At 36.2% G+C, this 20,485-nt stretch overlaps 1 protein-coding gene across 3 annotated transcripts in view; it reads left to right on the plus strand.

Moving 5' to 3' along the window:
* Window positions 1-20,485, plus strand: part of Cdh8 (cadherin 8) — a 395,795-nt gene that overhangs the window by 168,054 nt on the left and 207,256 nt on the right. For all 3 annotated transcript variants that reach the window (XM_021169423.3, XM_021169421.3, XM_021169422.3), the window contains exon 4: window positions 19,569-19,688. In XM_021169423.3, the coding sequence (XP_021025082.1) occupies window positions 19,569-19,688 (120 nt within the window). The remainder of the gene's footprint in view (window positions 1-19,568; window positions 19,689-20,485) is intronic.

Below are 20,485 nucleotides of genomic sequence, written 5' to 3' on the forward strand. Positions count from 1 at the left end.
AGCAGAACCAAAGATGAATACCCTCTGACTGAGCAGAACTTAGGCCAATCACAGAGCTGTTGGTTATCTTCAAGACAAAAAGTTCCACCAGTGAACTATTTTAGATATCTTGCCCATCTGGCTATTAGTTAATAGGCTTTACAGCTCGATAGGACTACTGATTTTTCCTCTTCCTTGGCAGCTTGCAAGAAGCTTCAGATAACGTGAGAGCCAATTCTCAGGGAAGAGACTTTCAAGACAGTTCTATCTTGATTCCTCTAAGTGCTGTACCTAAAATATATGATGTCCCCAGAAATATACTCTTGGGAATTCTGGAAGGCAACTAAGGGCAGTAGTAGTAAGCCGTATTGATATAGGGGTCTTTTGTATTCCCTTGACCAAAATCTCATGGGTAGTTTGCCAAGCCTAGCCTTTTTGGTTTCCTTTTGTTTTTGTTTCTGCTAGATAGCTCATGGATCATGGGGGAAACACTACTATCACTTGTAAAGAATTTTATTTAAAAGTATAAGTGTTTACATGCGTATGTATGTGCTCACAAAACTATACCTATAGTTACCTAATAAATATTTACCGGTTTACTAGATTTTATCATAGTTACTTGCTCATATTTTAGATTCAATAAAATAGCTATACATGCATGTTTGCATAAACACATTCACAAACAAGTACCTGCAGGGCCATCCTAAACTACAAAGGGTTGTGCTATATCATATACAAATAACAAAACCTGTCAGTGGTTATATCTCAAATAAAATAACAACATTTCCCTATAACAAATAGAATTTATACCACATGCCTTGGAATACCTATAAATTACTTATAAAACCCCACTCTATATCAAAGCTTTATAAATAGTTGTGCATATTAATAATTTAAGAAACGATGACAAGATATAGTTTTGAAATACCCAGTAAAGTCAATGTGTCTATGAGAAAGGTGCACGATGATGGAGCATAAAAACAGGTTCTAAATAGCTCTTTTATTCCCTGCTTCAGGTTTGTCAGACAAGGTTTCTCACTGAACCTGTAGCTATGCTGGTGCCCTGTAAGCCAAAGTCATTCTTCCATCTTCACAGTTCCAAGTGCTATGGTTACAGGAATATATAGCCATACCTAGATTTTTATGTGGATGTTGTGATTTTATTGTTTTATATGTATGAGTATTTTGTCCACAAATAAGTCTTCTTGGCACATGCAGAAACCAGAGTAGTGTGTCCATAGTGAAAAGTTGGAGTTGTGATTTTTATATGAACAGATGTGTGATTGCTCACAAATTTAACCAGTGTCCTCTAGAAGATCATCCAGTGCTGCTAAGAACTAAGTCATATTTTGAAGTTACAAATCATACTTGTTTTAATAGAAAATTTTGCTCTGAGGTCACTTGAATTCCCACACAAGATTTTATGGAAGCACCATGCGTTTCTGGTGTCTAAAAGCTCTTTTTCCATAAATAATGGTTTCCACAAGATGACCTGGAATCAGGGCAAAGGATATAGAATCATGATCTTGGGTATGTGTCTGTGAAATGGTGAGAAGTGTATATTTGTGTGTGTGTGTGTGTGTGTGTGTGTGTGTGTGTGTATTGGTGTGTGTGTCTGTGTGTTTTATAGGATGTTATCTTAGGATATTTTAAATTATGCCACAAATAGAAATCAAATCTGTGTTTCTGCAGATGGAATTACAATAGGTAAGCATCTGTTTACTCTTACCCCTTCATGAGATTCTAATCTAAAACTGATTTTCATTGTTGAGAGGGTTGCTTAGAGGGGAAACTAGTCATATCAGCATGAAAAAATAAGTTAAGGTACCCAGCACGCTAATGTAAAAACAAAATACATGAAAACCTCAATGCTGGAGTAGTCAGAAGAGAGCTGAAACCTCAGAGGTCACTTGTCAGTCAATGAGTTAGGTAGCATATCCAGTGATGGACAACTGTCTTCAAATAAGTTGAAAAGATATAGAAGAAAATATTGGATATTGATCTCAATATCAGGGGAAATCCATGGGCATACACACATACACACACACACACACGTACACTGGAAAAAAAAAAACAAGTTAGTCTATATCAAAAGAATAATATTTTTTTTTGTTTTGTTTTTTAATATTTTTATTACATATTTTCCTCAATTACATTTCCAATACTATCCCAAGAGTCCCCCATAGCGCCCCCCACTTCCCTACCCACCCATTCCCATTCTTTTGGCCCTGGCATTCCCCTATATTGGGGCATATAAAGTTTGCAAGTCCAATGGGCCTCTCTTTCCATTGATGGCCGACTAGGCCATCTTTCGATACATATGCAGCTAGAGACAAGAGCTCCGGGGTTCTGGTTAGTACATCATGTTGTTCCAACAATAGGGTTGCAGATCCCTTTAGCTCCTTGGGTACTTTCTCTAGCTTCTCCATTGGGAGCCCTGTGATACATCCAATAGCTGACTGTGAACATCCACTCCTGTGTTTGCTAGGCCCCGGCATCGTCTCACAAGAGACAGCTATATTTGGGTCCTTTCAGCAAGATCTTGCTAGTGTATGCAATGGTGTCAGCGTTTAGAAGCTGATTATGGGACGGATCCCTGGATACCGCAGTCTCTAAATGGTCCATCCTTTCATCACAGCTACGAACTTTGTCTCTGTAACTCCTTCCCTGGGTGTTTTGTTCCCAATTCTAAGAAGGTGCACAGTGTCCACACTTTGGTCTTCATTCTTCTTGAGTTTCATGCGTTTATCAAATTGTATCTTATATTTTGGGTATCCAAAGTTTTGGGCTAATATCCACTTATCAATGAATACATATTGTGTGAGTTCTTTTGTGATTGTGTTACTTCACTCAAGATGATGCCCTCCAGGTCCATCCATTTGGCTAGGAATAATAATATTGAGACCAGAGGCATAATCAATCATCTATTCTGATAGTAATTATAGATGTCTAAATAAAAAGAAAACTAATACGTGGCAATTAGGCAGACAAAAACAAAGTATAAGAAGGAAGGAAGAATGATGTGTCGCTGCAAAAGTCAGTGTATTGCTGGCATACCTTTTCTTTAGAATAGAGATGTGGGGAAGCTTGTATGTAAGGACCATCTGACTCCAGTTTTCTGGGGAAAATTGGGAGCTTTTTGTCCTATATGAGATATTATATTGAAGTATTTTCTGGAAAATTTAAAAGCAAGCAAGCAAACAACAACAACAACAAAAGCAAACCAAGTTTCAGAGTTTTTGAGTCTGACACTCGGTGCTTCACACATTTATATGCACGCATGTACAAAATGCTGCCACATTTTTTCTTTCCGCAGGGGAACAGCTGTAGAGATATTAATTGTGCTTCAGTTATAAATGAATTGCCAAAAGGGACAGAGTGGGCTCTGTATCTCATCAGCATGCCCTGTCTGGTATAAATAATGAGACAGGAACTTGGTAAATTGGAAATTTGTGATAAAAACGAAATGTGATGTTATGAAGTCCCGCCAGTTCTTTCTTCTGGATTTATTGATTTTTAAGGCACTCTGCAAAACAGCTAAATCAATGATTGTCTGTCACAAAAACGTTGGCTGAAAGGCTTATATTACTGGGGTCAACTATGAATTAGCCCAAACCATAAACACAAAAATAGTACAAATTTTAAAAAGAAAAAAAAATAAAGTCACACATGGAAAGTCACAGCTGTTAGGAAATAGTATATATAGTTCTTTATTCCAGTGACAGTTCTTAATATAGTTTCTATAAAGATACTGGCAAAAGTACACATAAAATTAAAATTACTCTTGTAATCATTAAAGATATGCATATATAATTATAATCATATATAATTATATTCATGTTTAATTCCCATATATAATTTTAATATATATATTCTTTTATATACACATGCATATTTTAATCAATGCTTTATTTTTAAATTTCCAGTATTATAAAAATTATATAATTTTTTCTTTCTCTTTCCACCATCAAACTTTCCAACTGTCTTTCAAAATAATGGTTTCATTTTCTTCAAATCATGTTATCTAGCTTGCTTTCTTTCTCTGTCTCTCTCTGTCTCTTTCTCTGTCTCTCTCTCTGTCTCTCTCTCTCTCTCTCTCTCTCTGTGTGTCTCTGTCTCTGTCTCTCTCTAACTATCTGAGAGACTGAGAGCCTCTCTGTCTCTATAGTATTACTTTTATATACACGTTTTTGAGGGCTGATCATTCAGCATTGGATAAGTAAGTGGTATACTCTTCCTTTGGAAGGAGTTTCTCTGGTTTGCTCTCAGCATTTCTTAACTGCCTGTAGTCTATGACTAAGGCCTCCATATCTATTCTGCTCCATAGTAGTATATATATGGCTGCCTTCTATAATGATAACACTTTCCTGCTTCTTTACCTTTGCCCCACTTCTCCACTTCTTCCAGGTTCCTTCCTGTCACTCAAGTCAATAGCTTTTTCTATGATAGCTTTTGTACACACAAACATACACATACTTATACACAAATATATGAATCCAACCTGCTGAGTCCAGTGTTTGTTGATTGTGTGTCTATGTTTTCAAGGCTAACCACTCTGAATTGAACAACCAAGAAAGAACTCCTCCTTGGAATAGGCTAATTCTTCTACCAAGAATCATAGTTTCCTGTACTTCTTTGTCTAGGGGATGGGACATTGCATAACTTGCTCCCTTCCATGTTAACATATCCCTTTATATTGCCTTTCCTCTGGTCTTGTTTATTCAGCCATTGTCTATTTTATAATAGAATTATTGGCATTTTCACCATAAAAACCTTTCCATTCCTCTTCCAAGATGTACTTTAGCCATAGATGCAAGAGCTTGTTATGCAGATCCTCCATGGCTGTGCTACAGACAATCTGTTGATCTCGGCATTATGTCCAGCTGTGTTTTCTGTGGTGTTCTCCATTTACTATAAAGAGAGACTTCTTGGATGAGGGTGGGTACAAAGATAAGATGAGAATATGATAATGAATTATACTTGTCTAGTCATGCATTGGTCATAAATTTTTTCCTAAGGTTCATGATCTCACTAGCATCAGCATCTAGCCTCACTAGTTGGTTTTCTGTACCAGAAATGATTTCCTTATTGTGAGGTGAGCCTTAGATCCAGTAAGAAAGATGTTGGTTACTACCTACATGAGTGCTACATGTTTCAATTTTCTGTATACCTTGCATGTTATCATTGTCATAATTTATAGATGTTACAGCTGGATAAAAATATTAACAACTCCCCTATTTTGCCAGCTTATGAAGTATAGAGCTAAATCATAAGAATGAGGCTTTCAGAACAGTTATTCTCAGTGTTAGTTTTTTTAAAAAAATATATTCTCAAATTCTTTGTTTAAGCTTTCAAGAAATATTTATTTTTGTAATATATGGAGGTGGATGGACACATGCACATGGAATGCTCAGAGGACAATTTGACACAACCATGTCTATTCTTCCAGTATTACATGGTTTGGGGGTCTAATTTATCCACTGAACCATCTCACTGGCCATATCTTGTGTATTTTAAAAGTGCCAACGTTTTTATTTCTTTTTTCATAAAGATTCAATGAAATTACTATAGGTTAATTTTCCTTGTCCAAAACAGTTTGGATTAAAAGATATATAATAAATTTACATATATACGAATAATATATAACATATACATATGTATATGATATATAATTTATAATATACTCATGCATATATAAAAAATAAAGAGAGGTTTACACAGTATTTGTGTTTCTATATTATGACTATAATCTATCACACGAGATCTGCTATAAAATTTCTTTGAAACTGTTCTCAAAATGTTCAAAATTTGGGAGTATTTTTTTTTCATTTCAAATCTGTGTGTTTAAAATGCTCATTCTGAAATGCTTAACATGGTGTCACAATTATAATCTAAAAAAATGTAAGAGTGTTAAATGCAAATGTGGGTGGCAGATATGTTTGTGAACATCAGATTATGTTTTGAACAGAGCTCCACCTTTAAATTTTTACTTAAGCAAGACCAAATGCTTCAATTTCTGTTAAACATATCCCTCGTGTACCTTTACAACAGCACACACACACACACACACACACACACTCAGACTTTTCATTTATACATTCAGTATTCAGAAATCACATACCCTACCTTTAAAGTTGGAGCATACCTGGCATTACTTCATGAGTAAGATTTTATTTACACCCTGCTCACCTGACCTCCAGTTTTTCCTGATAGTAATCTTGGCACAAGAAACATTTCAGGGTTCCAGATTATGAAGTTCTTGCTTTTCTGCTTGTAGATTGTGTGTTACCCACCGATTAGGGAAGATTCATTGGCTTCTTTGATGTTACCAAGAATAATTGGTAGCTGTCACAACTGATGAAGATTTATAAAATGGAAAGGCACTGAGGAATGGAGATTAAGATATTGAAGGAAATACATAGGAAGAATACAATGAAGAAATGAAATGTTCATTCTACTTCCTTGCAAATATTTTATTAGTCTATAAAAGACCTTCACTGGATTCATCATTACATCTTTAAGGCTAAAATCACAACACTTAGGCTAGCCTGTTCCTCTCCTACAGCTCACTTTCTCTCTCTCTCTCCTTCCCCCTTCTATCTGCCCAATTACAAAAATAAATCCTCAAAATGTTAGGAGTTACCTTGCTTAGACCTGTGTGTGTGCCACTCTCTGTGACTCATTGCATAGCCTTTCACATATTCTTTTGTTCTTGCCAAGATTTTAATTAAAGCAGACAGAATTTCCAGTGCAATTTCTCAGAATCTCTCTAAGCATTCACATATCAAGGTCTCACTGTATTCTTAGAGCATATTTTGTTCTTATTCTCTGGCTTTCTTGTTCAATATGACAAATATATATATATATATATATATATATATATATATATATATATATATATCCCTATAAAAGACCCTTTCTATTCATAATCTCTTTAAGAAAATATATGGGAAAATAAAGAGAAGCTAATGTATCCCAGTATATGTTGGAAGATATATAGATATAGATTTATATCTCCAAAAATTTAGAGAGATGACTGAGTGCTTTACATATTGATATGTTTTAACTCTAATGTTAGCATACTGTGTTAATTTCATAAGTTTTAGATACACGGTGGCTTGATATTTGAGAAATACAACTTCAAACTGCCCTTGTCTGAAGATCTATCCCCAGGTTTTAGAATTGATATACATTTCTGAAATTTCAGACCAACAAGTATATTTCAGTCCTATGCCATGTCATTGGCTAGGTTTCTATTGCTGTGATAAAGCACTGTGATCAGTAGCAACTGTGGGAAGAGTTTACTTCATCTCACATCTTTTTGGTCCTGCTCCATCAGTGATGGAAATCAGAGCTAGAACTGAAGGCAGGAACCTGCAGGCTGGAATTGAAGCAAAGAGGATTCTGGAGCGATGCTTATTGTCTTTCTGAGCCTGCTTTGTGTGTACATTCCAGGACCTGACAGGGGATGGCAGCCTACTATGCAAATCATTAATCATTAAAATGCCAACCTAGACTTATGAACAGGCATAATGTTCATAATAATCTAATGAAAACATTTTCTCAACTGAGCTTCTAATTCCCACATAACTCTAGTTTATATCAAGTTGACAAAATTCAACCAGGATACTAACACAGAAAATTCCTACCATAAATGAAATTCTCACAACAGAGAAGGATAGCCCTGGACCATTTGTCTACCACTCCAAACATCATTGGCCATCACTCCTGGCCTTGATTATTTTGATATTCTAGAGGATTTTCTTAGTCTTGTTTCTAACCAACTTCATGCTTATTCTGCACAAGATATTGTTTTTGTCACTACTTTATTTAACCCATGATAACTTTGTCATTGAAACTCAGTTTCCTTCTTGAACACTTCTCAATTATCTTTTTGGATATAATCACACCTGCTGATGTAGGATTGTGAAGCCTGTGAGCCACAGGAACCCATTTCTGCACATTTAACACATGTTCAGTCATTTTATAGAATTCCCCACTGATAAACTCCTCAGCCCCAGTCCCTCATCACTAAGTCTTCTTTCCATTATCTCTCACATGGGAGCTACCCATGAACTTGCGTGAGAGTTTGACATCACATTAACTTTGGTTTTCACCAATATGTGTACCCAACTTGAAAACAGGTCTTGCCTACCCTCATAAGGATAAGAATAGAGAAAATATTTACCATTATTTATTAGTAAGATTAAAATGACAGTAACACAGAATAAGGATATCAGCTCATAATACCAAGCATCATATCACTGTATATATTATTCAATAAATGACTAATCTATTAAATCTTATATCTACTAAAGAGATGTTTACAAAAAAAAGAGATGTTTACATGTAAGATACACTTTCTGATGATAGAGAAAAACAAAAGAACACAACAGAAACTACCAGGAATTTTCCCTTAACTCAAAGATTTAAAGTAAAAAAATACTCTAATTTATGCATTGTGTTTTAAAGATTGGACTTGCAGGCATCTATGTTTGGTCTGAACTCAGATCTTGTACATCACTAAGTGCACTGAGACTATCACACCCAATTGTAACATGTTTGTTTCAAAGATAATAAAAGTTATTGATCGGGCATTTATCAGTCAGTCATTCCACTTTGCAAATGTATCTAGGACAACATGGGACCCTGTGTGAAGCAAGTACTAAATGATAGGGTTATGTTTTTCAGAAATGTGTAATTTTGGAGGTGAGAATTATAGGGAGATTTTGAAAGAATAAAGAAGAATGCTGTAGTTTAAAAAAAAACAGTTAAAGATTCTTTCTTCTTATTTATATTTAAAATAGATTCTTCTCTCATACAATACATCCCAAATACAATTTCCTTTCCCTCCTCTGCCCCTTGCAACTTCTTTTTACCTCTCCTATTCTCCATATTCACTGACCTTCCATTTCTTTAGAAAAGAGCAGACCTCCAGGAGAGGACAGCTCAACAAGATAAAACAACATAAAATAAGAGGTAAAAGGCACTGCTAAGAAGCTTGTAGCATATAAAGAAAAGTTTCTTTGCATAAAAATTTCCCCATAAAATAAAAATTACCTGAAAGACAGTCAAACAAAGCATTGTAAGACCTCAGTGGTGGGGTCATTTCAGGATAGCAATCAAACATGTCTTCAAAATGTTGTGATATTCTGTTGAAGAATGATAGGAGTAGATTTACCAGGCCAACTGTTTAGGTAAAGTAAAATGATTCAAAAGATTAAAGTTCTGATATTTTTCTTGTTAAGTGGCTATTTTTTTCTAATTTCCCCCCAAACAAGCTCCAAAATTATTCACTTAACTCAGGACAGTGTTCCTAGTTTGCAACTCCTATGAACTCAGAGACAGACTCATCCCTTTCTTTCAATACAAAATTTACCTAATGATATGATCAAGTCCTCCTCACATTAAAACCATTCATTTAGATGTTTCATTTTGTTTAGCTTCCTGGAGCCTTCAATATTTGGTTCACATACAATACTCAATCGTGGCATTTTGTAGCTATTGTTTAAAACATTCATGCTCCCAGGATTTGCACTCTAGAGAAAGCAAGAGTTTTCTCCTAGTGATAGTTTCTGAGCTGCTGAAATAAAGGCTTGATACATGGTAGGATGTCAATAAAAAGATTGTGAAGGTCCCGAATAAGGGATAAGCTGACTTGCCTACTTTCTGGCTATATTGTGGACAGCAGTATGCACAGGATAACACTCTCTGTTAGTAAACATCATTTCAAAAGTACTCCCTCTGAAACCAGAAGTATCCCAATGACATCAAAGGAATACTGCTTTGTTTTGATCTTCCATCCTACTTGCTCCACTGGCTCAATGGCTTTTCACTTAGGCAGGTCTGAAAGTTGACAGGATTTTGTCTCTCCCTTCACAAAAGAGAGCTGACAGTGCACTGTCATCATTTCTACAAGTCCTGGCTTCTCACTAGAGAAGGGGAGCTTATTCTTAAAGAACAGAAATAAGCAGCCACTAGGATAGGTGTGTGCTATCTTCATGGGTAGTAGCCTTAGCTCACATTTTATCAAACAGAAAGTATCATGTTGCAGGGAACGCAAGATTGTGGTACAATAAGGTTTATCCTCCCTTTATGGAGGCCGACAGTAAGACAAGCAAGAACATGATGTTCTTTCTCTTATACATATTTTTTCTTATAAATTACTTAGTTGTGTGTGTGTTTGAGGGCAAGCATGCTGTTTGTGTTGCTATGTGTCACGGTGCACATATGGATATAACAGGACCACATGTGAGAGTCACTTGTCTTATTTGACAAAGTGGATCCCAGCAATGAAATCAACACATCACTTTTGGAGGCAGATGCTGTTATCTGCTGTGCCAGATCACATGTCTCAGTCTCATATTGGATATTAGAAAATTGAGTCAAGGATGTTAAAAAGAAATTCTTATTTGATGAGTGTATCAATTTTTGGATGTAGAATAGGCACAATCTTGTATGTGTGTCCATGAAAGAGCTCATGTGTGTGCATGTATGCCTATATATGTTTACAGGTGTGTTTGTGCGTTTCACATTCATATATGTATACAGAATTGTAGAAAACAGAAGCCATGTTCCATGAATTCTTTCATTGTTTTCTACTGTAGCTTTTGAGATATGGTCTCTCATTTAACTTCTAAGTGATCAATTTTGTGACCTTAGAGGGTCAGGAACCCCCCCCACCCCACCCCACCCCGCGCCCAGGGATCTGCTTGAATCTACTTGTTCAATACTGTAGGAATGAACATGTGGCATTGGGTCCAGAATTTTACATGGATGTTGGGGATCTGAACTAATGTCCTCATTCTTATGAAACCAGTGTTATTCTGAATGATATTCAGTCTTGTAAATAAATATATAATCAAAGTTTATAGTTTTCTACAATGAAAACATACCATCTGCATGCATTGTTACTGTAATCAGCAATCATAGTTTTACCAGAAATTCCAACTCTCCTATTCTTTCCTATACTATAAAATCCTGTTAAGTGTCTCACATCTTGAATATGCTATTCAAAAATCTACACCATGAGTCAAAAGAAATTAATGAAGTTATATAATAAATCAGAAAGCATTAAACTTTCCCATTACTATGGCATCTAAATAGTACATCTCCGTGCCTGCCATGAGTAACGTAATTTGCAAGGTCAGGATAGATATACCTGGCATTCTAAAGCACATATAATATTGGCTTAGTTCTCTAGTATTTATAGGATACTATTTCTTAGGAAACTGATTAGGAGAAAACTCTATTGCTAGAAATACGCTGCATATGGAATAAAAACACACTTTTTCTTGTTTTTTGTACTGTTGAGGAAGTTATCGAAATTCAGAAAGAGTTTATTTATGCACATGTTACTGGAAACCAGGCAGCTTATTAGTTTTCAGGACCAGGCCTCCAGTTGCCCTCATTATCTGTTTGCAAATGTACTGCCTAGGCCACCAAGATAGCAAGCATTGTCTGCAACTGTTGTAGAAGGTACTTTCCTCCTATGCATAGTAAACATGGGTGAGAATTTTTACAATAACACATTTCCACATGATTCTTTCCAGTGCTCTCACTCAATGCACATTACAGATATATTCCTGAATGATGTATGGGTGAGCAAGAATTGCCCACGTACTCAACTACATTTTCTAAAGCATTTTAATCATGTATGAAAGTTTCTGACTCATTTTAAACACAATGTTAAGTGGCTTAGCTATTTCCTTGTTACATTATTGCTTATGTCTATCTATGTGCTCCAGAAAAAAAAATGTGTGGATGGTGGATTCATTTCCTTAGTTGATGTGTCAAATTATGGAGCCAGAAAGAATGGAATGGCATAATGCATTTTGGTACTGTCCCTCATTTTAACCCAGTTAGGAAACTTACCTACTCGTATACTAAAGTCAGTTTGGAGCACATGAAATTTGACAGACCTTTTCCACTGTAGGCTAAGAGGTAACTTAGAAAGAGAACACTCAGAGAACAATGAATATTACAAGAGAGAGGGGTGCTAACCCCTGGAATTTTGATGTGGTGGTGTAAGACTCTGATGAACCTTAGCTACCAAGGACCCCGCAAGTGAACAAGCAAAACCAAGGATCGATGAAACAGTAAGAGGAATTTATTGCTCCAGAGTGCTGGGGGTCATCCTGCACCCATAGGAGAAGCAGCTACCCTGGGCAGCCAGGTCAGCCAGTTATTGAGCAGCTTCTTGAGGCAGACTAGAGCAACAGCAACTAGGAACAATATGATTGGTAGAACAGTGCTACGTTTAAACTGTTACTTAGGGAATGAGATAGAGCTTCCCTTGTCTGCAGGTGGCCATGAGGAATGCTTGTTCTGGGATTCCCTTATCTGCAGGTGGCTAGTCTTCTTGCCTGTGGTCTTTCTGAGGACTTTCCCTTCCAGAGGGGAGGGGGACCTGGTGGAATTTTCCAAAGGTTCTGAACTGACCTCTTTATTGTGTATTTGATTAAAGGAGTTCAAGTTAGAGCTTAATACCCACTTCAGCTGGGTTTAACTGATGGCAAGGTTTGATTATCAAGTGAAGAAAGACTGTCATTTGCTATTCCTCAGGCCTATAGTTGAGTGTTCTTGTGGTTTGGCTCCCTACCTTCAGAACTCAGCTGTCAAAGAGATCTGAATATATAGGGTTAATCTGTTAAAAAGCACTATGTTTTTCCAGGTCCATGTATAACCTTCCTTAGCCTGTAAAGACACCCCCCCCACACACACACACACTCCTCCAAGGCAGCCTTAGAGATTTGGATATTTGGCACATGTCTTCTACAATTAGCTTATGCAATTGAAACATACCAATGGGACTTAAGGCATGTTTCTCACTAGGAGCACTTGCTTGATGTCTGTCTGGAGAAATGAATGTTGATGACCATGGTATTAGAGAAATGGAATAGTGATATGAATTGGCTGTTTGGAATTTTTAGTTTTTACCTTAATTACACAAGAGCTTTGCTATTCTGTGTGTATATATATATATAATATATATTTATATATATATAAAGTAATCAAGTGGAACAACACAAACCCATAAAAATATTTGCCAGTCAAGTAGGTGACTGCCTTACAGAATTACTTGACAAGACTGCAACGTAATGACCTGGATGTGACATGTTGAAAACATCCAGAACATCATGCTTCTGCCTGTAGTAACTGTTAATTTAAATGCCAACAAGTTATGCGGGTCATGTGAAATTATGGCATTGCTGCTCTACAACAAACAAGCCACGTTGCCATGGAGACCCCTGTGCCCACATATCTATTGTGTTGCAGAGTACTTGGGGGAAATTAGTAAGGGGGATGAGAAAAGTTGAGCCAAGGGTTTATTTTTATTAAACTAATGAGAAGAATCACATCACTGCTATGGCCTGTTAGGCTTGTGATCTTTGCAATGTGCATGAATGTTTAAGTAAGGTTTTTTCAGATGATATGTCTGAGCCCTCTGTCTGCGGATTGTACCTACTGAAAACTTGGAACAGGGAGCTAGAAATTAAAATGAAAACTTTGAAGACTATAGGAGGCCATCGGTGCACGCCTCTTTGGATTTCAGCTCTTGCAAAGGTTATGCTTCTTTATTTTTCCACTGGCTATAGCAATGCTTATTCGCTAAGAATGTATTGCAAATGACTCCTTGCAAATGGGGTCTGTGTTCCTCTCATCATAATAGCCTTAGCTTTTCCAGTGTGCGCATTTTCACGCTGCACCAAACCTTTGTTTTCTTGCTCAGGGTGTCAGCACCAGCATTTTTCTTTCTGAATAATGTGCAGAATTGGTGTGCTGACTTGCTCATAAAAAAAGTATAGCCAAGCTAGCAGAGCTACGCTACCTAAAGCCCAACATCTTATTTTCCCGAAGGCTTTTCATCTTAGTTTGTCAGCAAACCAGAACCTCTAACCTGACAGAGTGATGTCTTTGATGGTTAATTTTGCTTGTAGTGTTTGCTGTCATGATTGGAAGAAAATATGTAAGTTCTGAAGCTAATAGGAGGAAAGTTTCAAGTGGGAAAAAATGTGGATGATACTGTAGGCTCGCTATTAATTAAGACCCGTGCAACATACTGCCACATTTCATTTAACTAAGAATCTAAATGCGGAAAAATGGGTTTGTTAAAAACAGAAATCACCTTGGACTGGTGTGTTCACACTTGACTTGATACTAGAAGCCTGGATTGTGGTGATGGGGATCATTTTGTTGACAACAGCTGGAGAGACAACAGCTATATTATTATAATTAGGATCAGCATCCAGTTGGATTATAATAGGGGCTTTCTTGGAGAAATGGCACAGTGTCAAGTTTATAGTCACTAGCTAAATGAGTCTCTTGTATCCTTGACAAAAGGACAAAAACTGTTCCAAATGAAAACACAAACAGAGAATCCTGGTTGTTGTATTTCCCGGGTATTACTCAGGGTCCTATTTATCACAGAGCAACACTTGCTGCTTTGAAGAAACATCATCCTGCAAGGTTTACACTTTTCAATTTGCCTCCGTGCTCTGCATTCTGCATGCATTTCCATAGAGAAGCCTACACAGCAGCTTGACTTGAAATCTTTGCTGCTGCAAGATGAACTTCAAAGCATCCATTTTCCTTCTTCTGGGTGATCACTTGACAAATGCATCTGTAAAAACCTCCACACACTTCCATTGCCATGAACAGGTGCATCAACAGTATTGAATCACTCTGAAGAAATAACATTTCTGGCAGATTAGACACTTTCCAAGGGTCTGAGATCCATGCATGTGGATTTCTGGAAGGCAGACACTAGGCAGACATATCTGGGAAGAGTATGTAGACAAAAGCTTGTCTTAGCACTGTTGTAGTTCCCAAACCAGTTAAGCATCTTTACATTTATCTAGGATAAGCATGGCTCTTGAGAATGCCTTCTATTCAAGTAGCATCAGAAAACTTGTATTGGCAAGTTGCCTGATGCCTGGCTTAGTGCTCACTACATTAAACACTTTTCTCTTTCTGACCCAAGAGCAATTTATCCTGACGCAGAAACTGATGTGAAATAGATTAGACAGGGGTCATGTGCTGATGAATGTGAGGTTAGATGCCAATGTTTTTTTTTTTTTTTGTCAACTTTAATAATGAAATCACTTCCTTCATATGAGCTTATTGCTATATACATATTGTTTTATTATGGCTGACATAGATAACTGTATCAATTGTGCAATGATCAGCTTAGAATTATCAATGTACCTACTATTTATTGTATCTTTAATATTGTAAAAACAACTTGTATTCAGTTTCACATGTGCACCAAAAAGAGTACATTTAAGTGAGGAGAGAAAGTTTCTAGATAAATTATAAATAAAAGTTTCCCATTGCTTACATGGATTATTAGAGTGAATTTTCTGAACATGTCTGCAGTATAACAATTGTTACCAACTTTGTTGATACAGACAAAAATGCCAAGGGTTAGAATGTTCAAATATTTAGCTAAATGTGCAGAATTTTTTCAAGAATCAGAGATAGACAATAAAACTTGTGTTCTGATTTCAGTCTTTGTGACTTTCCCCCCAACATTGTACGTTTTCAGCAGACTTTTACATAACACTATTTTAGGTTTGTCAAGTAAAAATGATTGTCTTGGCCTATGAGTAGCTGAATCCTAGAGCTGCTAAGTCATTCCTTCATGCACCAGTACTGCGATGGTGATGGGGAGCCTCTCTCAATGAAATGGCATCACATGACAATAGACAGAGAAGCTAGAGTCATGGAGACTAGTTGGGGGAAAAAACAACCTGCCAAGGACACATTCTCACTTTCTTCCCTGTGAGAAATGGTCAGCCTGGTTTGTCTCCCTAATGTACAGTATTAAATATGCTTCCATTTTAAAAACAAATCTGAAGAAGAGTTTTGTTCTTCAAAGTAGTCATAACAGAAATTAATAGGCCAAAACAAAATGAGTAAGGGTCAGTTGTGAAAAAATTGTCTTAACATATATTTTGAATCATGACTTCACATGAGAATTGCCTGAGAAGAATTAACAACATGCTCTACTGCAGTCAATGTCCTATCATTATGGTTGGGACTTACAGGATCATTGTTGAAAGGTAGTAAATCTACCACAGAGGCATGGATATTACTCACAGACTTAGCATATTATAATTTCTGTGTTATCTACAAACATTATTTGCTTAACCCTCTCAACTATACTAGTTATATAATATATATAATATATTACATGTAATACATTATATAATATATATTATATAAAACATATTTGTATGTTTGAATTTATATATGTATACATGCATACATACGTGTATATATTATATATGTTATATATACACATATTATATATACTTAATCCAAGATTCTGTCAAGTTAAATGGCTTTCCTGAAGAGATGTGGATGTGTTTCAGAACAAGTTAGCCCATTTTGTATGCAAAAATTTCTATGGTACTGCTTAATCCAACCCTATAGATCTTCAGAAATTCTTTGAATTTTTTTGTCTACAAAGGAATTCCTTAATTTTAGTCAATGCAGAATATGATTTCAACGTTGGAAGAAAATCTTCGATTGATTCCTCTGTCTCCCCATATTTAATAGTGACTGGGGTCACTATCACAGTATCATAGTGACGATTAAACATGAATAACTTTATGTGTTAGTGTATTATTACTTCACATTGGGCAGGAAAATCACGTGCTATAAAAAGGAGAGATACTAGACACCAAAGCAAGGGAAAATTCTCCAGTGCTTTTTCAGTGCAGAGTTTCACTCTAGTATTCATTCTGATTTCTGTCTATCCTTTAAATTATCTTTGGAGTATTTTTTTCTCTGTCCATTTTATTTCTTTAATTTTTGGGTTAATTTTATACACTACAAAAATAGTTGCTATATATCTTCCTTAAAAAATGTTTGCATGCTTACAAAATACTGTAGAGTGGTATTTTACAAACAGAAATAATAATTCAATTCTCTGACACTTGGAGATAATATTCTGTGGGTTAAGAAAAAGTATGTTGCCTCTTCTGCATTAAGAATGTGATGCCCCCACAGGAAGATGGATGAAGATGGAAGAAGCAAAATGACCAAGCTCATCCATAAGCCATTTCATACAGGAAGGAAATGCAAGTAGCTAGAAAGGAGCCTGATGGACTGACCACTGTGCAAGTGCCTAGCTACACAGTGAAACCCTTTCTTAAAACAAACAAACATGCCAGCTTACTTGATACTGTCATTTTCACTATTAACAATTCAATTTAAGATAAAACACATCTAAGCTGTGATTACCATGCACTCACTGAATCTTCAGATTACAATCTTAGTACACAGACACAAATAAGGTAATTGATAGGTACATCCACTCTGTTTCATCCTGTCCCGTGGTCTTAATGGTACTGCTACTGTAACCTCATAACTGGTGTTTTCTTTTAATCAGTCTCCTTGCCTCCAAGTTATTCTGGAAGCACTGAGATCAGAAGTGGCTACATCAGGAATTGATCTGGACCTGAAAGGTCAATTCTTCAGACAGGGTGCATATAGTACATGCATTCTTTCATTCAAATGCTTCCTATAATTTGATCCTAGCCTGCATCTCTAGCCCTGTATTTGGTATCAGAGTTTTCAGGTAATCTCTTCTAAAATTATTTGGGCAATCTAGCTCCCTACCATCTGCTCATGCAAAACTCTTTTCTTCCAGTTGTTCCCAAGTTAAACTGTATTCAAATAATTGTCATTATTGGTCTTCTAAGTGTTAATTTCCCCCAGCAACATAGATATGTCACTTGGAAAAGTGAGTCTTATTACACACACACACACACACACACACACACACACACACACACACACACACCAAAATGGATTGTTCCCAATTTATGGTGGAGTGCTTTATATGAGTGACATTCAAGACATGTTGTTGCTCCGTAGTCTTTAAAACTGATGAAACATCATTTTGAGGATAAATTTCTATTATACAGCGATCAACTGCTCAACAAATGTCATTACATTTTTTTCTGAACAGTGACTGCAATTGAAAGCATCTCAAAAACAATATGATTGATAAGATCTTTCAAGGACTCAATCCTATTTCAATCGCAGTGAAAATAAGTAACTCAGATGCACAATGTATCTCCTTCAGGATTAAAACCCTCTTCTTCTATATGCTAGAAGCTTTAGCAATTGATTATGTAAGGCTGATAACCCCTGACACCAGCTTGTAGTTGCCCTTAGTTAAACCCAACAGCCCAACCCAAGGCCAAAGTTCCATTCTCTCAGGCCATCTAATCCCTCCTTCTTCAGTCTTGCAGAGTGAATGTCTGGCCCCATTTCTCAATGATCACTCCAGCTTGCAAACCCTGCTTTATACCCTCATGTGATCTATTGCAGCCATTGTCATGGTTTCACAACAGCTTGTATACTCCTACTTTGTTTTGTTTCTATCACTTACCTTCAGAGGCTAATGAAGGACACCCTGCAGTAGAAATAATGCAAATATTATTTTATTAACCTATTTTCTGTAAATGATCTGTGACATTAGTATTTTCAATAAATCACCAGGTAATTCCAATATATGCTTTCATTTAGCCATTTAATCAATAAAAATGCTAAATAGCTACTCTGTGAATGGCTTTTAACAGAGAAAGGACAATATAATTGGGCCTGCCCTCATATGTATTTCCAATCACATCATATTCCCCTTGGTTTCCATGTTTCAGAAGTCATAAAGCTATCCCACAATCTTCTCTCTTTACCTGTGTTTGAAATCTTTCTTGGAATTTCTTCTATGCACATGTCTATGCCAAGCTATGTCTATGACATTTCCTTAGGATTTGTTTCAGGGTAGTCTATCTTGAAAACCTCCCCGTGACCACTCTGTGCTAGACCAAAAGAGGGGCCAAGCTTGCTGCTCCTGTATTCTCTTGAGTTCCTCAGTCAATTTATATGTTACCTTCTCTTTTGTCCCACACAAAACTCTCTGCTCCTTTAGTACAGGGATTTTTCATTAGCATATATACTGCCATCCAGGAGAGCTCTATGTGTGCAGTTGTTATAAAACACAGAAGATTAATGTGAGAAGAGGTTTCGTTCTGTTATCCATGGGTCTAATTACCTGAGCTACCTGATTAATTGGTGGTTCCTCTGTTATTTTATATTCTGAGAAATTAAGTGTGATAGACTAAAATATTCCTTTGATATTTATGTTCTGGCTTTTACAGCAGACAACTTTTCAAGGTACATTCAGTTGTACTTCAGCAAAACTCAAGTGCTACATGCTGTATTATATTATTAACCTTTTGTTTCATATTTCTTTGATATGGTTCCTTTGCACATTCCTTAAGCTCACACAAGTCTAATAGATATCCTTCTGATGAAAACTACAAAGGCATCTTAAATAATAGAGACTAAAAATGCTATCTTAATCCACTATTTCAACCTGGTAGTACTATTTCTTATAAAATATTTGCTGTTGAAGTTCTAACAAAGCAGTTTGGCTCCACATTTAGGGAGTTCTTTATTTCCTATGGGTTCATGTATGATATACCTGACAAAATTTAGCACCTGGGAAAGAATTATAATCCTTTCCTTACTGTTTATACTCACTTATTCTGTCTCTCTCTCTTTTAAACTAGGTACATCTGTTACTAATGTAACTGCCACTGATGCTGACGACCCAGTTTATGGAAACAGTGCAAAGTTGGTTTACAGTATCTTGGAGGGACAGCCGTATTTTTCCATTGAGCCTGAAACAGGTTTGTGGCTTAAATTTCAAATTCTATTTAATGTGTTTTGCTTCAGGGAAACACTTATTAGGAACTGGTTTATGAAATGTTCTGGCTAAATATTCTACTCACCCTACCAAAAATGTTTGCCGGCACATTGTGAGATACATGGATAGCCTGCAATTATTGATGCTGATTAAAACAAATTATAAAACTGGGGTTGGCTATCTCCCTTTAAACAGATGGTCCAATACCATCCTGGCATAAAGGAAGAAATAGTGCTTACATCAGGCAAGTTCAATGTCATATATAAGAACAGGTTCAGTAGTTTTATTAGCTTTGTGTTGAGTGGCAAGCCACTTTCTAGGTTTCAATTTGCCCATCTTTGAAACGAGTATAAGCATTGCCTTTGTGTTATTAGTGACACAAAAACCATTTAATGCACTGTGATGTCTCTATCATTACATCTACCACTGGATTCCTTTTTGAAGTCTCAGCATTTTATCTTTTATAAAGATAGTTTATGGATCAGGTCAAATTCAACTAATATTATCAGGTCTAATTGGGCACATATAAGAAATCTTACTCAGAAAACAAAGAAACAAATAAATACACATATAGACATTGATTTTTCTTTAAAGAAAAAAAGACAATATAGAAAAGATCCTCACTGAACAATACATATTGTAAATGAAGACATCCATTCTTAAAAGCTTTAATGGACCCTAAGATTAAATTTATCCTGACAGGCTGAATTAAGTCATGGGGTTTTATTATAGCATACATAACATTATTATATTTTATTGATGTCAATGTTGTTATTTAGA

Source organism: Mus caroli, unplaced genomic scaffold (assembly GCF_978045245.1).
Source record: "Mus caroli unplaced genomic scaffold, Mus_caroli_1 scaffold_10, whole genome shotgun sequence".
In the NCBI taxonomy this organism is placed as follows: domain Eukaryota; kingdom Metazoa; phylum Chordata; class Mammalia; order Rodentia; family Muridae; genus Mus; species Mus caroli.